General features: G+C 36.9%; 1 protein-coding gene across 1 annotated transcript in view; it reads right to left on the bottom strand.

Moving 5' to 3' along the window:
- The window catches only part of UGGT2 (UDP-glucose glycoprotein glucosyltransferase 2), a 189,255-nt gene that overhangs the window by 12,767 nt on the left and 158,932 nt on the right, over positions 1-17,556 (bottom strand). The window contains exons 31-37 of the mRNA XM_004371389.2: positions 12,799-12,884; positions 10,281-10,379; positions 9,194-9,278; positions 5,490-5,672; positions 3,800-3,960; positions 3,041-3,155; positions 379-495 (exon numbers count right to left, since the gene is read on the bottom strand). Coding sequence (XP_004371446.1) covers positions 379-495; positions 3,041-3,155; positions 3,800-3,960; positions 5,490-5,672; positions 9,194-9,278; positions 10,281-10,379; positions 12,799-12,884 — 846 coding nt within the window. The remainder of the gene's footprint in view (positions 1-378; positions 496-3,040; positions 3,156-3,799; positions 3,961-5,489; positions 5,673-9,193; positions 9,279-10,280; positions 10,380-12,798; positions 12,885-17,556) is intronic.

Genomic DNA, 17,556 nt, shown 5'->3' with positions numbered 1-17,556 from the left:
ACTAGATAACACTTCAAGTGTGTTGTGGAATTTCTTGCTGCTTCAGGAATTAAGCACACCCTGTTTGATTCCACTGGGAGAGGACTCTCGGAAGCTTGCACCTGATTACCCCTGGATTTTGCCTTTGCTGATTTGATTGTGTTGTTTCTCTGGAATAAATCACAGCCATGAGTGTGACCGTATTTAGAGTCTTATGAGTCTTCCTACTGAATCATCAATCTGGCATGGCATTGGGGAGCCCCCAAAACAGCCCCATATTTGCCACTCTAAGTACATATACAATAGACCGAGCAGCAGGAAAAGCGAGATGGTGTACGCGCAGTTGCATCTATCTGCACATCTCTGTATCTGCTCAGGCACCAAGGCAAATACACTCACCAGGTCAATTGTTTTGGCTCTTGGTTTAGATTCGTCATCACACCAGGTTTCACACCATAGCCAGTCCTGAGGAAGAGACTTAATGGCAACTTGGTAAATCATATTATTGGGAAGATCCTGCAGGAAAAAAGGATTTAAACTTACAGGTATAGAAATTAGAGTCAGAGCAAAAGAAGCTGAAGTACAAGGTCCTTTTTAAATTACAAACAGATCATGAATAAATTTATGCAAATCTGACATTTATCTACATTTTTTTAAGCTGTAAATACTTAATTTGACCCAATCATCTTGTGTCAAGACTGAAACCATGCTTTGGGACAAAGCCCACACCTCTCCTAGACTTCAACCCCTACCACCGAGGATGAAGAGGGAAGCCGAGAAATCCACTGCTCTGCATTCCTCAAAACGGACAGCCTGACTACCTCCATCTGCCTGAATCACCAGATTAACCACTCACGCTGTGCCTGATACTACTGTTTCTGTCGGGCACCACCACACTCTCTCGATTCCCAGGTCGTCTTTCATCTCCCGTTCAGGATACAACATTTCGTGAATATTTTCACACTTTGGCATATTCAGGGGTTTCTATGCAAAGATGGCTGTCATCTGGGTTAAAGGATGTTTAACCAGCAAACAAGTTAAAAATACAGACCGCTGAAGAGATTTAGAAATATCTTCTACAGAGATGTTCATTTACATTGCAGCGTTACACAGACTTTCTTTTCTCTCTCCAGACAGCCTGTTTACATTCCAGAGGAAAGGTCACACTCTGTCAATCTCTCTGTGTTACCACGGTGCCTATGCTCTAACAGATACACCACAAGTAGATGGCTTCAACGAAGAGAAATTTGAATTCTCTCTCAGTTTAAGAGGCTAGAAGTCCAAATTCAGGGTACCAGCTCTAGAGGAAGGCTTTCTCTCTCTCTTGGTTCTGGAGGATGGTCCTTGTCATCAATTCTCCCCTGGTCTAGGAGCTTCTCAGTGCAGAAACCCCAGGTTCAAAGGACATGCTCTGCTCCTGGTGCTGCTTTCTTGGTAGTATGAGGTCCCCCGTCTCTCTGCTCCCTTCTCTCTTTTTTATTTCAAAAGAGACTGACTCAAGATACAATCTAATCTTGTAGATTGAATCCTGCCTCATTAAGATCATAGAGGTAGGATTTACAACACAGTACGAAAATCGCCTCAGATGACAAAATGCTGGATAATCACACAATACTGGGAATCATGGCCTAGCCACGTTGATACACATTTTGGGGGGACACAATTCAATCCATCAACATGGGTATCTGCATTAGCTGTCCTATGTAAACTCTGAAATTCATAATTTGAGGGTTCTTCTCCTGGGGCACAAATCCCCTCTGGAAGTGTAAGTGACATCTGCCCTTGTGTCACCCCACTGGGGAATGTGGCCCAGGGAACCAACACAAGATGTTCTGTGAGTAAAGTCTGTCTCTGATCAGACGCCTGGTGTGGCTGCTAGTGCGTTGTTGTTGCTGTTGTTAGGTGCCGTCGAGTCAGTACCGACTTACAGAGACCCCACATACAACAGAACGAAACACTGCCCCGGCCTGCACCGTCCTCACAGGCGTTGTGGTGTTTGAACTCACTGTTGCAGCCACTGTGTCAATCCATCTCATTGAAGGTCTTCCTCTTTTTCGCTGACCCTCTACTTTACTAAGCATGATGTTGTTCTCCAAGGACTGGTCCCTCCCGATGTCCAAAGTATGTGTGACAAAGTCTCATGATCTTCGCTTCCAAGAAGCACTCTGGCTGTATTTCTTCCAAGACAGACTCGTTCGTTCTTCTGGCAGCCCATGGTAAATTCAATATTCTTCACTGACACCATAATTCAAAGGCATCAATTCTTCAGTTTTCTATATTCATTGTCCAGCCTTCCCATGCATATGCTTTTACTACTAGGCACCTTAACACTCTTCCAGCCTCTACCTATTACTCAACTCCAAAACTGCTTCCACATGTTAGGTATCTGTTAGAACAGCACCCCACTCCTGGTACCAAATTCTTAGTTATCTAGTGCTGCTGTAACAGAAATGCCACAAATTGGTGGCTTTAACAAACAGACATTTACTTTCTCACAGTTTAGGAGGCTAGAAGCTTGAATTCAGGATGTCGGTTCTAGGGGCAGGCTTTCTCTCTGTCGGCTCTGGAGGAAGGTCCTTGTCTCTTTGAGCTTCTGATCCTGGGCGATCTTCATGTGGTTTGGCGTCTCTCTCCCCTCACCTCTGCTCTGCATGTTTATTTAATCTCTTTTCTATCTCAAAAGAGACTGACTCAAGATACACCCTACACCAACCCTGCCTCCTTAACATAACAGCAACCCTTTCCCAAATGAGGTTATAACCACAGGCATAGAGGTTAGGATTTACAATACATATTTTTGGGGACACATAAGTCAATCTATAACAGGACATAAAGGAGTAAGAAGTTTGAGGAAAAGTAAAGGTAAATCATTAGTTTTGAAAATGTTAAGTTTGAAGTTAAAAAAAATTATATTTATGTAGAGCTGTCCAAAAGAGAACTGCATAAAAGGCAAGAGCTGGAGAAAAGAGGCTGAAAATACAAGATTTTGAAATTTATAAGCAAGGAGTTGAAGCAGTCTAGGTAGATGTATTGAAAATTACCCTATTAACATTTTACTTACCTGATCTAGGTTTGAAAGACTGTTTGGGTCTTGACTGAGAGCTTGGTACTGGCCCCTGAGCCTGTCACCTGCTGCAATTTTCCTGAACTTCTTGAGATCCACCACATACAAGGCACTGTAAAAATGAATACTCCTGAAAGCCTCTACTGTTCATGTATTTGCACTTCTACCCCCAGTGACTGTTTACAGTGACAGTACTCATTTAACTGTGGATATCCTTGGGTCTCATAAGGGTTGCTTCTGCTATAAATTTGCTCCCAATATCTAATATTGTTTCCAAAGCATTTGAAGTTTGTTATAATACTGTTAGGATTTACATTCTCTTAGGGTTACGTCAGGTTTTCCTATGATCTCATGAAACTAATGACCTTTAAGACAGGAACAGCTTTGAAGACAGTGTCTTCATTTTTTTTATTTGAGAAATCATGTTTAAATCTTCTGCAGTAGTTAGGAGCATATATTCGAGCCATACTACCTGGGATTGACAAGCGGCTCAGCTGCGTACTAGCAGCTAAAGTCTCGGCAAGTTATATAAACGTTCCATGCCTCAGCTTCCTCATCTATAAAACATGGATAACAGCAGTAGATCAAAAGGCTGTTGTAAAGCTTTTATGGGTTGATATATGTAAAGGTTTAGAATAGTGACTGGCATGTAATAAGCACTATATAACTGGTTGCTGTTTCTTCTAAGCAAATTGAATCTTGTGCTTCAAGAAATTATTTATCTACTAAAAGGTTTAAGAGTATGAATTTTCTTACCTGATGTGGTATTTCCTCCTTAAAAGATGTGATGCCCAGTATCCTGTTTTCCAGAAACGATACCCATCCATTTCAGTGCGGCTATCACAAAATGGAGTATACCCGTAAGGAGCACCACCCAGATCGAAATCTCGAAGTTCTTTTAGGTCATGTCTCACAATCTAAATAATTAAGATAGTTTCTCTGATGAGTACTGTAAAATAATAAAAGCTCTTTTTATCTGAATCCCAAGTTATCACTGTGCTCTTGTAGAGATACGGAAAACTCTATTTTCTTCATAGTTTTTTCATATAATGTGACTTTGCTAAATACCTGTTTTTTTACTCTTGACCTCACAGAAACCTGAAATTTTTATATCTGATCTGTATGACAGTGGTCTTAAGCATTAATAAGAACAGGTGGTTAAATACTTTTTAAGCAAGGTATTTTACAAAAAATATATTTTGGGAAGGTTTTAAACATTATTCAAGTGCATATCTCTTGGTATCTCAAGGTGTGAACTAGTAATTCAGAATCTTTTTTATGTTAAAAAAAAAAACCAAAACCTGTTTCTGTCAAGTCAATTCTGACTCATAGCAACCCTACAGCAAGGCTGTAATCTTTACAGAAGCCGATTGCCACATCTTTCTGCTGTGGAGAGGCTGGTGGGTTTGAACCACAGATCTTTCAATTAGTGGACCAGTGCTTTAACCACTGTTCCTAAACCTCCATTACTGTATATAGACAAATATCAGAATAACAAAGAAAAATCTGATTACTCTAAATGGTTTAAATAAAATAACGTTCATAAGCCTTAATTTTTAACAGACTCTCTAGTCAGTTATAAAAATATTATTGTATACGTTAGGGGAGGGTGGGGAAAATAAATTATATGTTACACAGTAGACTGGGAAATGCATACATCATCACCCACATTTGCCTATTTTATTATAATAGGTCATATTTATCAATTTGGAAAATAGTACAAAAATAATAAGAATTCAGAACATAATTCTGATCTATGACTTGAGATACTTTTTTCTAAAATATAAACACCAACATATACATGTATTTACAAACCTTTATATTTACATATTAGTGTCCTCCTTAAAAATTCTGTGTGCTTTCCAAATATTTTTTCTCATTAATAATTAAAAAGGAAATGTATGGAAAGGTTTTAACAGTTTTTAGAATGCTACATTTTTAAGATCGAGAATCCTAAAAGTTTTGCCAAATTTAAGCCTTTAGATTGTAGAGTGATGAGGATCTGGCTATTAGCTGAATGCCAGAAAATGCTGTGGAAGGTGGAAGAATGGGAGGAGTGTTGTGTGTAACTGGTAACTCCTCTAGTGAAAACAAATGGCTCATTTTTCAGCAAATATCAACAAAGAGCCCATATTCACAGGAGCCCATGTGACTACTTTCATTATGGCTAAAGTAAGTTCTTTTTATTTTTAATTCTAAAACTAAAAAAATTAGTACTTCAAACAGAAAATGGCCATTTCCTAAATTATTAATGGTACTTCTTGCAATACACTCAATTTTTCCATGTAGTTCTGATATTTTGTTTTTAAAGATACTTATATCTTACATGCTTATGTAGCACAGCAGCAAAGACAGTAATTAACACCAAGCACCATAAATTCCTATATTCAAAGAGAAGTGTAAAATAAGTTTGAGTACTACTCAAAACAACAGCTTATCTTATTACCTGGTCAGCATCAACAAAAATGATTTTGTTCACCGCTAGGGGAAAAAGGACATCAAGGAAAAGAATTTTGTAACCCCAAATAATCCTCTGCTTTTCAGTCTGTGGACGAAGCCAGCGGGGCCATCTATATTGGACTAGTTCATACTGGAATCCATATTCCTTAGCCATGTGAGGAATTACTTCCTAAAAGCATAACACATGCCGAAAATCAAACAATATGTTCAAGGAAGAGAGAGTAGTTTTGTTTTAGAGAGAAAAAAATTTTTTTTTAAAAGTAGACTTTACTATAAATGGTTACAACTAATAGGTAAAATGTCTAAATGCTACTTCTTATAAAACTTGCACCTACTAATGAGAAATATAAAGATGCTGGCAAATATAAACTATGTTTATACATACAACTATATAATTTAATGTCATGTAAATTAATAGGTACAGTGTATTAGCTAACAAGCTTTTTAACTAAGATATATGTTTTTATACTTCTACTATTAATGTCTGACTTGAGAAAACCTGACTTTAGAAAGAAGAGCCTATAGCTCTTGGAACACCTATGCATCAAACAGTTTACGTATATGTCAGTATGTTGGCTGGCTGGAGACACAGTAAGGAGGGTAGACAAAAGACACAATATGAGCTATAAACTGATAAAAGCAGATTCTCTGTATGAGTTTTATTTTTAGGTTTATGATTAATTCAAGGTTTAAAAAGACAAGATTGTTACTGTCTCTAAATATTTGCTATTTGATTCAGTGTCTTCTTACAGGATTAGACATATCTTATTCCCTGTTTAAATCAGAAGCAGTTGATGAAATACACTGTTGGCTAAGTTTGGTTCAAGAACCCAAAAGCTGAGAGGGAGGATGTAAAGGAGAAGGGGACTATGGGTAAGCCAAGGCAGAATTTACTCTCTCCCCCTCAATTCTCACTGGTAGCTAATTGCTTGTTTACATGCTTAGTTAATTTTTCTCCTGCTTTTGTAGGATCAGGAACATTTTGTAAATGTTCCTTAATGTAACCCTTGGTTTTACCTGTGATTGATATGCTGAAATTATGGCTGTTCTGTTGGGAATCATTGCTTTGGTTTCAAAATTTACAAAAAAAAAAAGAATACTGAGAGTAATTAGAAAAATATTTTTTCTTTATTCAACAAATATATATTAAAAATATTCACTGATTATGAACTATGTGCCAGGCACTGTTCTAGACTCCACCAATAGACTATTGAACAAAACAGATAAAAATTATGTCCCTCACAAGGCTTACATTTTACAGGTGGTACATAGAAAATGGAGCCCTGGTGGCATAGTGGTTAAGAGCTCGGCTGCTAACCGAAAGAGTGGCAGTTTGAATCCACTAGCTGCTCCTTGGAAACCCTATGGGGCAGTTCTACTCTGTCCTATAGGATCTCTGTGAGCTGGAATCGACTTGAAGGCAACAGGTTTGGTTATATAGAAAATGAATGAAATTAGTTATTTATAGAAGGTTGTGCTATGGAGAAAAAAAAGGCGAAGAGTGATAGAAGAGGAGGAGTTGTAATTTTACATAGTGTGGTCAGGCAAGGGTTCCATAAGTAGGTATAATTTCAGCAAAGATTTGAAAGAAGAGAGTGTGATTTTTTAAAAACTGGAGAAGAATCTGGGGTGCAAGTAATTTCTGTTTCTATATTTGGGTTTTAAGTTTATAAAAATTCATCAAGTTGCACACTTATGATCTGTGTATGTTATATTTTTTGTGTATGTTATATTTCAAAGACTTTTAAAAAGATGAAAAATTTGAGGAGAAGGAAAAATTCTAAAAAGACGGAACATATTATTTCAAAGACGGTATTACTTTTGACCATGTAGTGGACCAAGACTCTTGTCTAGACATAGCACTGTTTTTTTTAGTGAATGGTATCATTTCCCACTAAGAAAATCTTTAAATAGATTCTATTATCTCAACTTATATAGAGTTAAATCCTCTTATGTCATGCTTGGCTCATAGGATAACGCTGAACATTTAGAAACTAGTATGACTTCTTGTTTTTTCAGTTTTTTGTCTTTCCAAATGAGCACCAAACCGAAAAAAACCAGACCCTTTGCCACTGCGTTGGTTCTGACTCAGAGTGACCTTACAGCAACCTTATGAGCCCAGGAGGATGCATTGTTGGTGGCGGAGGGCACAGGGGCTGCTACTTATGGGGTAAGCACCTGGGCTCTAAGGTGACAATGCTTGTGTTCAAATTTCAGCTTATTCCTAATTAGCTATTTGATCTCAGGCTAGTGTAGTAACGGATTAGCCTTGACCAAAGAAAGGTTTTGCCTTTTGGCCCCAGCTCTTGGAAGTTAAGCTCTACCCTTGGAACCTCCTACCTGATAAGCATGTCTTTGTTTACCTCGGGACCTTGGGCTACAGTGGATAGTCTATGCTAACAATGTGATTTATGATGGGGGTCTTAAGCTATGTGGTATCAGCTTGACCTCTGGAGGGGCTAGAGACTAAGGTCAGTCACAGGGACTGTTAGCTGTGTCTATGCGGCTGACTCCCAGTAAAAATTCTGGACGCCAGGCTCAGGTGAGCTTCCCTGGTTGGCAATATTCCGTGTGTGCTATTCCACATTGCTGCTTGGAGAAATAAGCGCTGTCTGCATGACTCCACGAGGAAAAGATAACTGGAAGGACTGTGCCTGGTCTCTCTTGTAACCTGCCCTGGGAGCCTCTTCCCTTTGCTGACTTTAATCTGTATCCTTTCACTGTAGTAATCCATAACTGTGAGGATAATGGCTTTTCTGAGTTCTGTGAGTCCTTCTAGTGAATTACTGAACCTGAGAGTGGTCTTAGGACCTCCCAAACTCTGCAGACCAGTTAACTTAATTTCTGAGTCTTGGTTTTCTGGGGACAGTACTTAACACATGGGGTTGTTAAGAAAAACAACTGAATATGTACATTAAGTACTTATCAACGTGCCTGACAAATACTAAAGCATAAAAGTATGGTTGGCTATTTTTACTTCCTCCTTTATCACCGCTTTTGGTCTAGAAAAAGAGACCTCTTTAGAACTGCTATCAAATTAGACCCTAATTTTCATGGAATCTCATCACTTTATAGTGAGAAGAGGAAGGAATAGGATGACACACTGAAGCTGGAGTGTGAGGCTGAGTAAAGGGTAACAGATGCTGGCCACCTGAAAACCTGCTAAATATAAAACGTCTCAGACCACAGTGTCTAGATTACCATACCATCAGTGCAGTGCACAAAAAGACACGCTTGTTACTCTCAGCACTATAAAACTATCTTCTATGGTGCAGTCTTCAAATTTTCTTGATACTATTGCTCCTGTCTGAATTTGTAAAAATATGACAAAATCCAATTTTTACTGACCATCTGTATATATTTCTCATTGCCAAATTTTATTCAATTATTCATTACTATATCATGGGAAACCAGTAAAAGTTCTCATTTTGATTTTGCTTAAAAATAACCTGTTTCTCCTATTGTCCTTTCCTTTTAAACTCTTCTTTAAATAAACACTACACAGATTTAGCTTAAGCTTGATTCAAAACACTAAATACTGAAGTGTTAAAATTTATCAAAAATAATAATTTGAATAAATATATATTTCAAAAGGCCTGGTTTGAGAAGAGAAATGGTATATGAACTTACAAAGAATTTACTGCTTAAACATTAACTATTCTATAATAATAATAAGATTATCGTACTTACTTTAAATGTTGGTGAGAGATAATTTTTTAGAAACCAGAATTTCACTGGTGTTTTGGTGTTACGTAAAACAGAAAGCATCATAATTCTGTATAAAAGAACATTAAACCTGTTATAACATTAACAGGAGTTCATTTTACTTTTCTTAAGGCTTTTAAATATTTAAGGGTATTAGAAGTTTTTCACTATGAATTATGGAGTAACAGATGGAAATATCTTCATATATTATGGCTGATCATCAAGTATGTAATGTATAAAGATGATAAACTATATATATACACCTATGATATAGACTAAATTGATTACTTTTTGCTTTCTTCATTTGAGAAACAGAAGCTAGTCTGAAATAGCCTTGTTTAGCTGAACTAGAATCTAATCTTGGCTCTATTATTGTGTGATTAATATTAGGCATGCAAAACTTAAAGAGCTGAATGATCTGTCTATATTGATAAATTCATTAGACAATTCACTTGTTTATCCTAAACAATTTAGAGAAGATGCAAACATATCTAAAGTTCCATTTTAAAATATCAACTCTACAGCTGAAACGTTCTGGAGGCATTCTCTTTTATTCTTCTACAAACTTTAAAAAAATAGCCCTTTATACTTTGCAAATATGCTTACTTCTTCTTACCCCCGTTTTATGAAACAAGCTATTTCTTCACCAGAAAAGGAATATTTACTATATGCCTTTTCTCACATATCATCTTGTTATAAATATGTCTAAGCTTTTAGCCTTAAAGAAAATCAATATTCCAAATAAAACTCATGAAAGCCCACTGATGTTAAAAATATATTCTTACCTTATAATTTTAAGTTAGGAAAACAGAGTAAGGTGCAGTGCAGGATATACTTTATTACTGTTTGGGTAAAAACGAGTTAAATAAAAAGCATAGATATTTGCTTGTATATGCATATCTTTGATGGGGTATAATAATAATAATATTGGTTTCCAGTGGGAAAGGAACAGGATATCAAGGAAGCATAGGTGAGAGATCTTCTTTTCACTGTACATTCCTTTATTCTTTTTGAGCTTTGAACCATGTAAATGTGTTATCTTTTCAAAACATTAAATAAACAATATACCTACCTTAAAAAGCGTTCATATAAATGGCCAGAAGCAACTGAAAAAATGTTTAGAACATCTGCGTCCTCTCTGTCTTCTTCTTTATGCAACCTTTTTGTGAAACTTGGAATAGAAAAGTAGTAATTGATAGTTCCTTTTAATATGTATCTGCAGAAGTTAATAACTAAATAAAACCTAAACCTGATAAACAATAAAAATAGGAATGGCTTTTAAAATGAAGTTATTAAACTTAAAAAAAATCTTTTATCTCAGCAATTATAAACTGTTAGTATTAAAAACCTGGCAATTAATATCACTCGATGTTTACTTTTTTTTTTTTTAATAACATGGGATGCAAATGTACAATATCTTATCTTTGTGAGTTTCCAAAAGTTGTTTTGAGAAGAAAAGAACGAGCTGAGGTACACCATGGCCATACCTAATATACTGAAGCTTCAAACAGGCCGAGAATGCAGGAAGAGACAGAATGTAGATGGGTTCAACTATGGCACAGCAAGAATTTTCCTATGTGATAAAAGGGTACATCCTGAGTGCTGCGAATGTGGCTCCCCCAGGCTAAAATGTTATAAAAGCCAACAATTCGGGGCTCCTCTGACTATATGTAGTCTCCACTCCATGTACTTCAGGGGAGCCTCCATGAGGAGCACTGGGGAGCCATGTCCACTCGGTGGTTTACAACACTGTAATTTGAGGCCTGCTTGTCATTTTCAACCTGGAGTCCTGGTGGCGCAGTGGTTAAGAGCTCGGCTGCTAACCAAAAGGTTGGCAGTTTGAATCCACCAGCTGCTCCGTGGAAACCCTATGGGGCAGCTCTACTCTGTCCTATAGTGTTGCGGTGAGTCGGAATCGACTCAATGGCAACGGGTTTGGTTTTTGGTTTTGTCATTTTCAATACTTTTTGGAGCCAGACCAGCATTTAGTATGATCCATCTCATATGCAAAAGTAAATGGATATTTAATCTGGGGTATTTGTATGTGTATTTTATTGTTCTTTTTCTTCCTATTTTAAAAATTTATTTAATTAAAACCATCTTGTTTTCACATGTAGATATTTATAATGACTAAAATTTGGAAAACTAAACAACTTGGAATCATCAGCGGAATATATTTTGCCAAATATGAATCGTAATGACAAGTAATTTTTCAAATATTTTCTTACTGTAATCCCCCAAGTAAGAAAAACACACAGTTGATTCTGTGGGGAAAAAAAACCACTATAAGTTAGGATTAAAACTAAGATAAAGAGTGAAAGTATTATAAGATGCACAATACTTATGTATCTGGAGCAGTTAACATCCCAAAAGCTTACCCTCTCTTTCTAACACAGCATTATTTGGGTTTTGTATCCTTTTTATATATCAACAATAGTTTAATAGTTATATTTATTCATTCTCAAAAGAAGCCTAAACTGGGCAAAATTGAAATGATGGGAGTGCCTTTGACTTGTATAACAAAATCTGCTTAGGTTGTTGAACCTATTTGGCCTAAAGTTTCACTGCTTAAGCAGTGTTTTTTTTGTCCATAATCAAAATGACCAATGGTTCTCTATCTAATTCAAAATATGTTCAAATCTCTAAAATGGACTTTTAAAAATTCTCTATAATGTGGATCTACAGCAGACAGTCTTTATTTTTGCCTGCCTAACAGCCTTTACCCGTCTTCTAGAAAGGGCAACCTAATATTTCTCTGGGGTACCATTCCTCCCCCAATTTCATTCCATGAAGTTTAGGTGGGGTAGGCTTTCCCACCAGCTCTAGAAGTAGGCATATGATCCAAACTTGGTCAAAGTTATAGTAACCAGTTCAGTTTGGGGCACATGGCTATAGCTGGACCAAAGAGTCAGCCTTGGAACTTTTGCTGGTACTATTTGGAAAGAGGCAATCTCTTGTTACTGGAGATGGTACATTTTGACTTGGAAAAGCCTGTCTGAAAAATGAAGCAGGCACAGACAACAGCAGAAATAAGAGATGAAGAAAGTTTCCACACTACATCTCTTGAATACACAAAGCCAGTTCTACTCCTGAACTCTTTAGATATGTGAGCTAATACATTCTTTTTTTTAAGACAATAATCTAACTAATATAGGTTCCAATCTATCTTACAGATTCTGTATTACAGCCAGTGTCCCAGCAAAGCTAGGCTACTTTCTGTTCCTTAAACATACCCAATCTTTTTCACTTCATGTAATTGGTACCTTCACCTGGAATGTACTCTCCCCTATCTCCAACCTTTGAAATCCTGCTCATTCTTTGGAGTGAATCTTAGCCACACACTTCTCCAAGGAATCTTTTCTTGAGGAAACTAGATCTATTTTTGTCTTTTGGTCTGTACAGGACTTTATGATCAGCTGTCTTACAGCTCTAATTTCCTAGCTTGTACTAACAACACTTATGTACCTATCTTACCCCTCCAAAAGGAAAGGCTCTGTGCTTTACTTAAATTTTTACCATCTGCAGTACTTCCACAAAGTAGATTATTAACAGATCTATAATTATGTGTCAAAGTATTCATTATCAATTACCTTTTAATGGAGTCCCACATTCCTTTCTTTTTTTCATCTTTATCGCTAAGGATATCTTCCTCCATTTTGTCTGGCTTTTTTTGCACCTGATAGCACAGTAAAGAAAAATTACAGAATTTGGGAGTTTTAAACATTATGCTGCATGGTCCCTTGGAAATCTACAATAGTTGCAGTGAATGAAGTCAGGCTATATCTTAGAACAGTGTCACAGGCACAATTTGGTCTTCTACTACCAATTCAACCTCATTTTTAGTTTTTCTAGTGGCTACCTTCATATTGCTAAATAACGTGCTTCTACTCATATTTACTGATTTATCAACCTCGGAAATATCTACTGGTATTTCTGAGTTCATAGAGTTTACCCAAAACCAAAACATAAAACAAACAAACAAACAAACAAAAACTACCAAACCCACTGCCGTGGAGTTGGTTCCAACTCACGAGTTAACAGTTTACTCATTCTTTACTCTTGGTTATGACAGATGAGGTTTTCGCTGTTTACATCATCACTCCCTTCCTTTCCTTCTATGCCAGGAGTAATATCCTACTTGGTAGGAATATCTTCTTCTACTGAGTATTTTTGTAACTTTAATTAATATTTAAATATCTATTTTTTACTCCAACAACTTTGTTTCTCTTGTATACCCAGTTTATAAGAATACTAATACCCCTACCTTTCCCCTCCACCTCCTAACTTATATCAGCTAAATTTTTACTTTACTTTTGTAAACACAGATTATATTTAGTTTAATAAACATAATTATATCTTCGGCACTTAGTTATAATGTTGATTTAACAACTTGAAAATCAGTAAACAGTATTTATATTATTACAAAAATGTAAATACTATTTACTGAGGGATCAGGAGGGTACTACAGGGCACAGAAAGGGTACTGAGATTGTATGCCCTGTTGTAACGACATGACCACTATGTTACTCAAAGGAGACTATTTCTTGCTCAAATGAATTTTCCTTGCTAACATTCTACCACTGGAATAATAGTTTTCTTGGAATTTAACTGTGTTTATTTTATCTTATAGGGAGATACATATGTCTTCTTTACCACATACCTAATATTTTCTAGTTTATTACTCATGTTATCTAATTATATGCAATTTCTTTTTTTGGAGCTCAACTACTAACGTATTATTTCTATCTAGGCTTTATTCTTATTCGTTTTTGAGATTAGTTTCACCATTTTTTGAATGACCTATCTTTCTCTTTCTTAGAATTCATATTCATTGTAATGGCAAACATATTCAGGAAGGGGTATGAAAAATAACTTGGCTAAATTTTTGCACTTCAGAAATAACTTTATATTTTTACTTCACATTTGATTAAGAGTTTGGCCAGATACAGAATTCTAGGTTTAAAATATCTTTCCTCAGAACCTTAAGGCTGTGTTTTGGTGTTTCTTAAAATCCAGTTTGAGAATGAAAAGTCTGATGCTAGTCACACAGGCATGCTATTGCAGTGACCTGCCTTTTCTCTTTGGTAGCTGTTAGGATCTTTCGTGGGTCTTTTTTCACTGATCCTACTTGGCAATTTTTGGACCTTTTGACCCACAAGCAAGATCAGAACTTTCTTCTTAAAGCATCTTTGAATGTGCTTTTAACTTTGTGCACTAGACCAAGTATTAGGTTCTGTCCCATGAGGCACTAACAGTGTGGTGCCCTAGAATATTTAGAGGGCAGGGATTTCTGACTGTCCTATAGATGTGCTCTCACGGACAGTCATTGACTTTGAGTAGAGCTATATCATGAGGGCCCAAGGTGGGCTACCCTTCAAGTACATCTTGAGATAGCTAAATGGAAGAACTTATTTCCTGTAACTCAGATGTCAGCTGAGACTTCCGTCACTACCTGTCTTTTCTAAGAGTGTGCTGCACGGTTTTGTCCCACATGGGTGCAAAGCTCAGCTTCTTTACCAGTTCCCAGGGCCCCCATTTTCATTTGTTCATTGGCTAGAAATTTGGGCGTTCATGTAGGCATTACATCTGAAACCATGTAGCCTCTCTACATCCCCCAGTTCTCCCCTTCCCCTGATTTTCTTTTTCTCTTCCCCTAATTCATAGTCCCTCTCTCCCAAGAGCCATACACATTCCTCTCCTGGTCTGCTGCAGCAAGCTTAATGACTGCCATTTTTAAAGCACAGTTGAATGTGCTTGAGCTATCTCCCTTCATCCAAAGAGGTTTAGCAAAGTATTTTTTTTTCCTGTGCTCTTTCTAAGAGGAATTGTGGAAATAAAAATTTCTCCATTTCACTTTCTGTTTCCTTCAAAGCTGTCTCATAAAAATGACTACTTTGGTTGTGATGTAGGCAATATTGTGGTTTATTCTGCCCATGATTGGTTCAGTTTCTGCAACACCATTTCTCACGTATAACGGAAGATACATGTCTTTTGTCTATGATGGCAGACTAGTATACATACATATAATCTAACAACTATATCAAGGTATGTAGAATAAGTTACAGCGAGTGTAAGCTACAGCATAGTTTTTCTTTACGTAATTTAGAATAGGAGCTTGATTTATTGAAACATGGTCTACTCTGATTCTCATGCTGATATTACAATAAAGTCATTTAAAGTCTCTGTCATCTGTATCATTAGTTTGTATGGAATATAGAATGACTGGGAACCAAGAATCAAAGTTAATCTGGAACATTTATTCTAATCTTTAAAAACTGGTCAGAGCTATTATGGTAAGTAACAGTAATGATCATATGTAGAATAGTATGCATCAAACTTCAATTCCTCACGCAGAATTTTAGGGGGAAACATAACAGCGAAGAGTTTTAAAGAGATTTGCAGCAAAAATGAAGAATATATAGTTTTGGAGACAAGGCTAGTAATTTTTTGGCAAATACAGTAACTTATCCTAAGATTTTCAAACTCTGTCTGGCAAGGAATCTCTCTTTTTTTTTTTCTCCTCTTCTAAAAGTTTTATAGGAGATAAGTAGAACTGCTTTGCTTTGGTTGAAAGGGTGTATGTGCACGCGTGCATGCGTGCGTGCGTGTGTCAGGGCGTGCTGGTTACCACCACCCCTTCTCCGCTTCATCCTTCCTTTCAGGTGACCTGGAACGTGAGGCCTTTAAGAGACTCGAGAATACTATCCGGTACCACCTTGAACTGATCCAGAAGGAACCATGCCTGAGGGGTTAATTAAACTTAATTTGCATGGATTAAAATTTACTACTCATCCAAAACAAAACCTGTTGCTGTTCAGTCGATTCTGACTCATGGAGACTCCACGTGTTGGAATAAAACGGCTCCATAGGGTTTTCTTTGCTGTAATGTTTATGGAAGCAGATCACCAGGCCTTCTTTCCATGGGGCCTCTGGGTGGGTTAGAACCACCAACCTTTAGGTTAGTAGTCAAGTGCAAACTGTTAGTGCCACCCAGGTACACACCCAGCAGCACTGTGGAACAAAGGCCTGATGATCTGTGTCTGTAAAGATTACAGCCAGGAAAAGCCAATGGAGCACTTCTACCCTGTAACATATGGGGTTGCCATGAGTCGGAATCAACTTGATGGCAGTGGGTTTGGTTTTCAGTTTTGACATGAACATTTTAATCTCCCTTTAGCTGAGAATAATTTTCCCTCCTTCATTTTCTCTGTTCTCTTTCTGGAGTTCTTATTAGTGGATCTCAAGGACTGATTTTCTATGCTATCTTTTCTATCTCTTGTCCTCCTGCCCTATTTTTTTTTGTCTCTTTTGCTGTAATCCTGAGAGATGAATTTTAAGGAGATAAAACTGTGTATCAGAAAACAACTGAATAACCTATGGTGGACCTATATATGACCAGGCTGTAGAATGAATCAGTTAGGACATGATTCTTGTCCTCAAAGATTTGATAGCTGTGGTGAGAGAATTAGACTTGTTCTATACTTGGTCCCTTGTAGAACACAACTTAGTCCCTTGTAGAACACAACTTAGAACACATTTACAGAGTGAAAAATTTCAGCTCAAGAAAAATACAGCTTGACCAATGTTTCAACAGTCAAAACTATCCAAAGATGGAATAGACTCCCGTTTCTCCCCTGCCAGAGATAGTATCTTCTTTCCTGTTTGATAAAACTAGCTGAAATGCTGGCCCTAAAAGGCTTGGGCTGAGTTACAGTCTTAAGGAGCTGGTCTGGGTTTTCTGGGGTTGTTCACCTGGAATGGTCAGAGCAAATATATCCAGGGTGACAGTGTAAGTTATAAATGAAGAAGGCAAAGTCATTACAAGAAGAAAGTGTTTCAAAGGTGAGTGTGAACAGCATGTAGAAACTGAGCACAGGATCAAAAGCACAGGTGATTAGGCTTAGGTTACCAAGTGGAATGCAAGGCAAAACTTGGTATAATAGTTTATGATCTAGGCAATGTATAAGATAAGAGCTTAAGTAGCCTACTGTTTGATTTTAGAGATTCCAAACATATGCATATTTCCTAGTTATCTTTGCTAATTGATTTCTACCTTTACTGTACTGCAGATAGAAAACATACTAGGTATGATTTCATTCTTTTGAAATTTGCTTTTCAACAAATTGTAATGTTATTTTTTTTTATTTTTTCTGTGTGTTCGAAAAGATTTTGCACTTGGTGTTGTGTTCTTTATACATAGATCAAGATTTATAATCACCATGCTCAAATCTTCCATATTTCTACTGATGCTTTCGTCTGCTTAGTTTATCAATTTCTAAAAGGACTATGTTAAAAATAACCCAACATGATAGAGAATTGTTAATTTATCCTTATAGTTCTATTTTTTT

This window comes from Trichechus manatus, unplaced genomic scaffold (assembly GCF_000243295.1).
Source record: "Trichechus manatus latirostris isolate Lorelei unplaced genomic scaffold, TriManLat1.0 scaffold00013, whole genome shotgun sequence".
Classification (NCBI taxonomy): domain Eukaryota; kingdom Metazoa; phylum Chordata; class Mammalia; order Sirenia; family Trichechidae; genus Trichechus; species Trichechus manatus.
The sequence above is the reverse complement of the archived record's forward strand: the minus strand, read 5'-3'. Positions and strand labels throughout refer to the sequence as shown.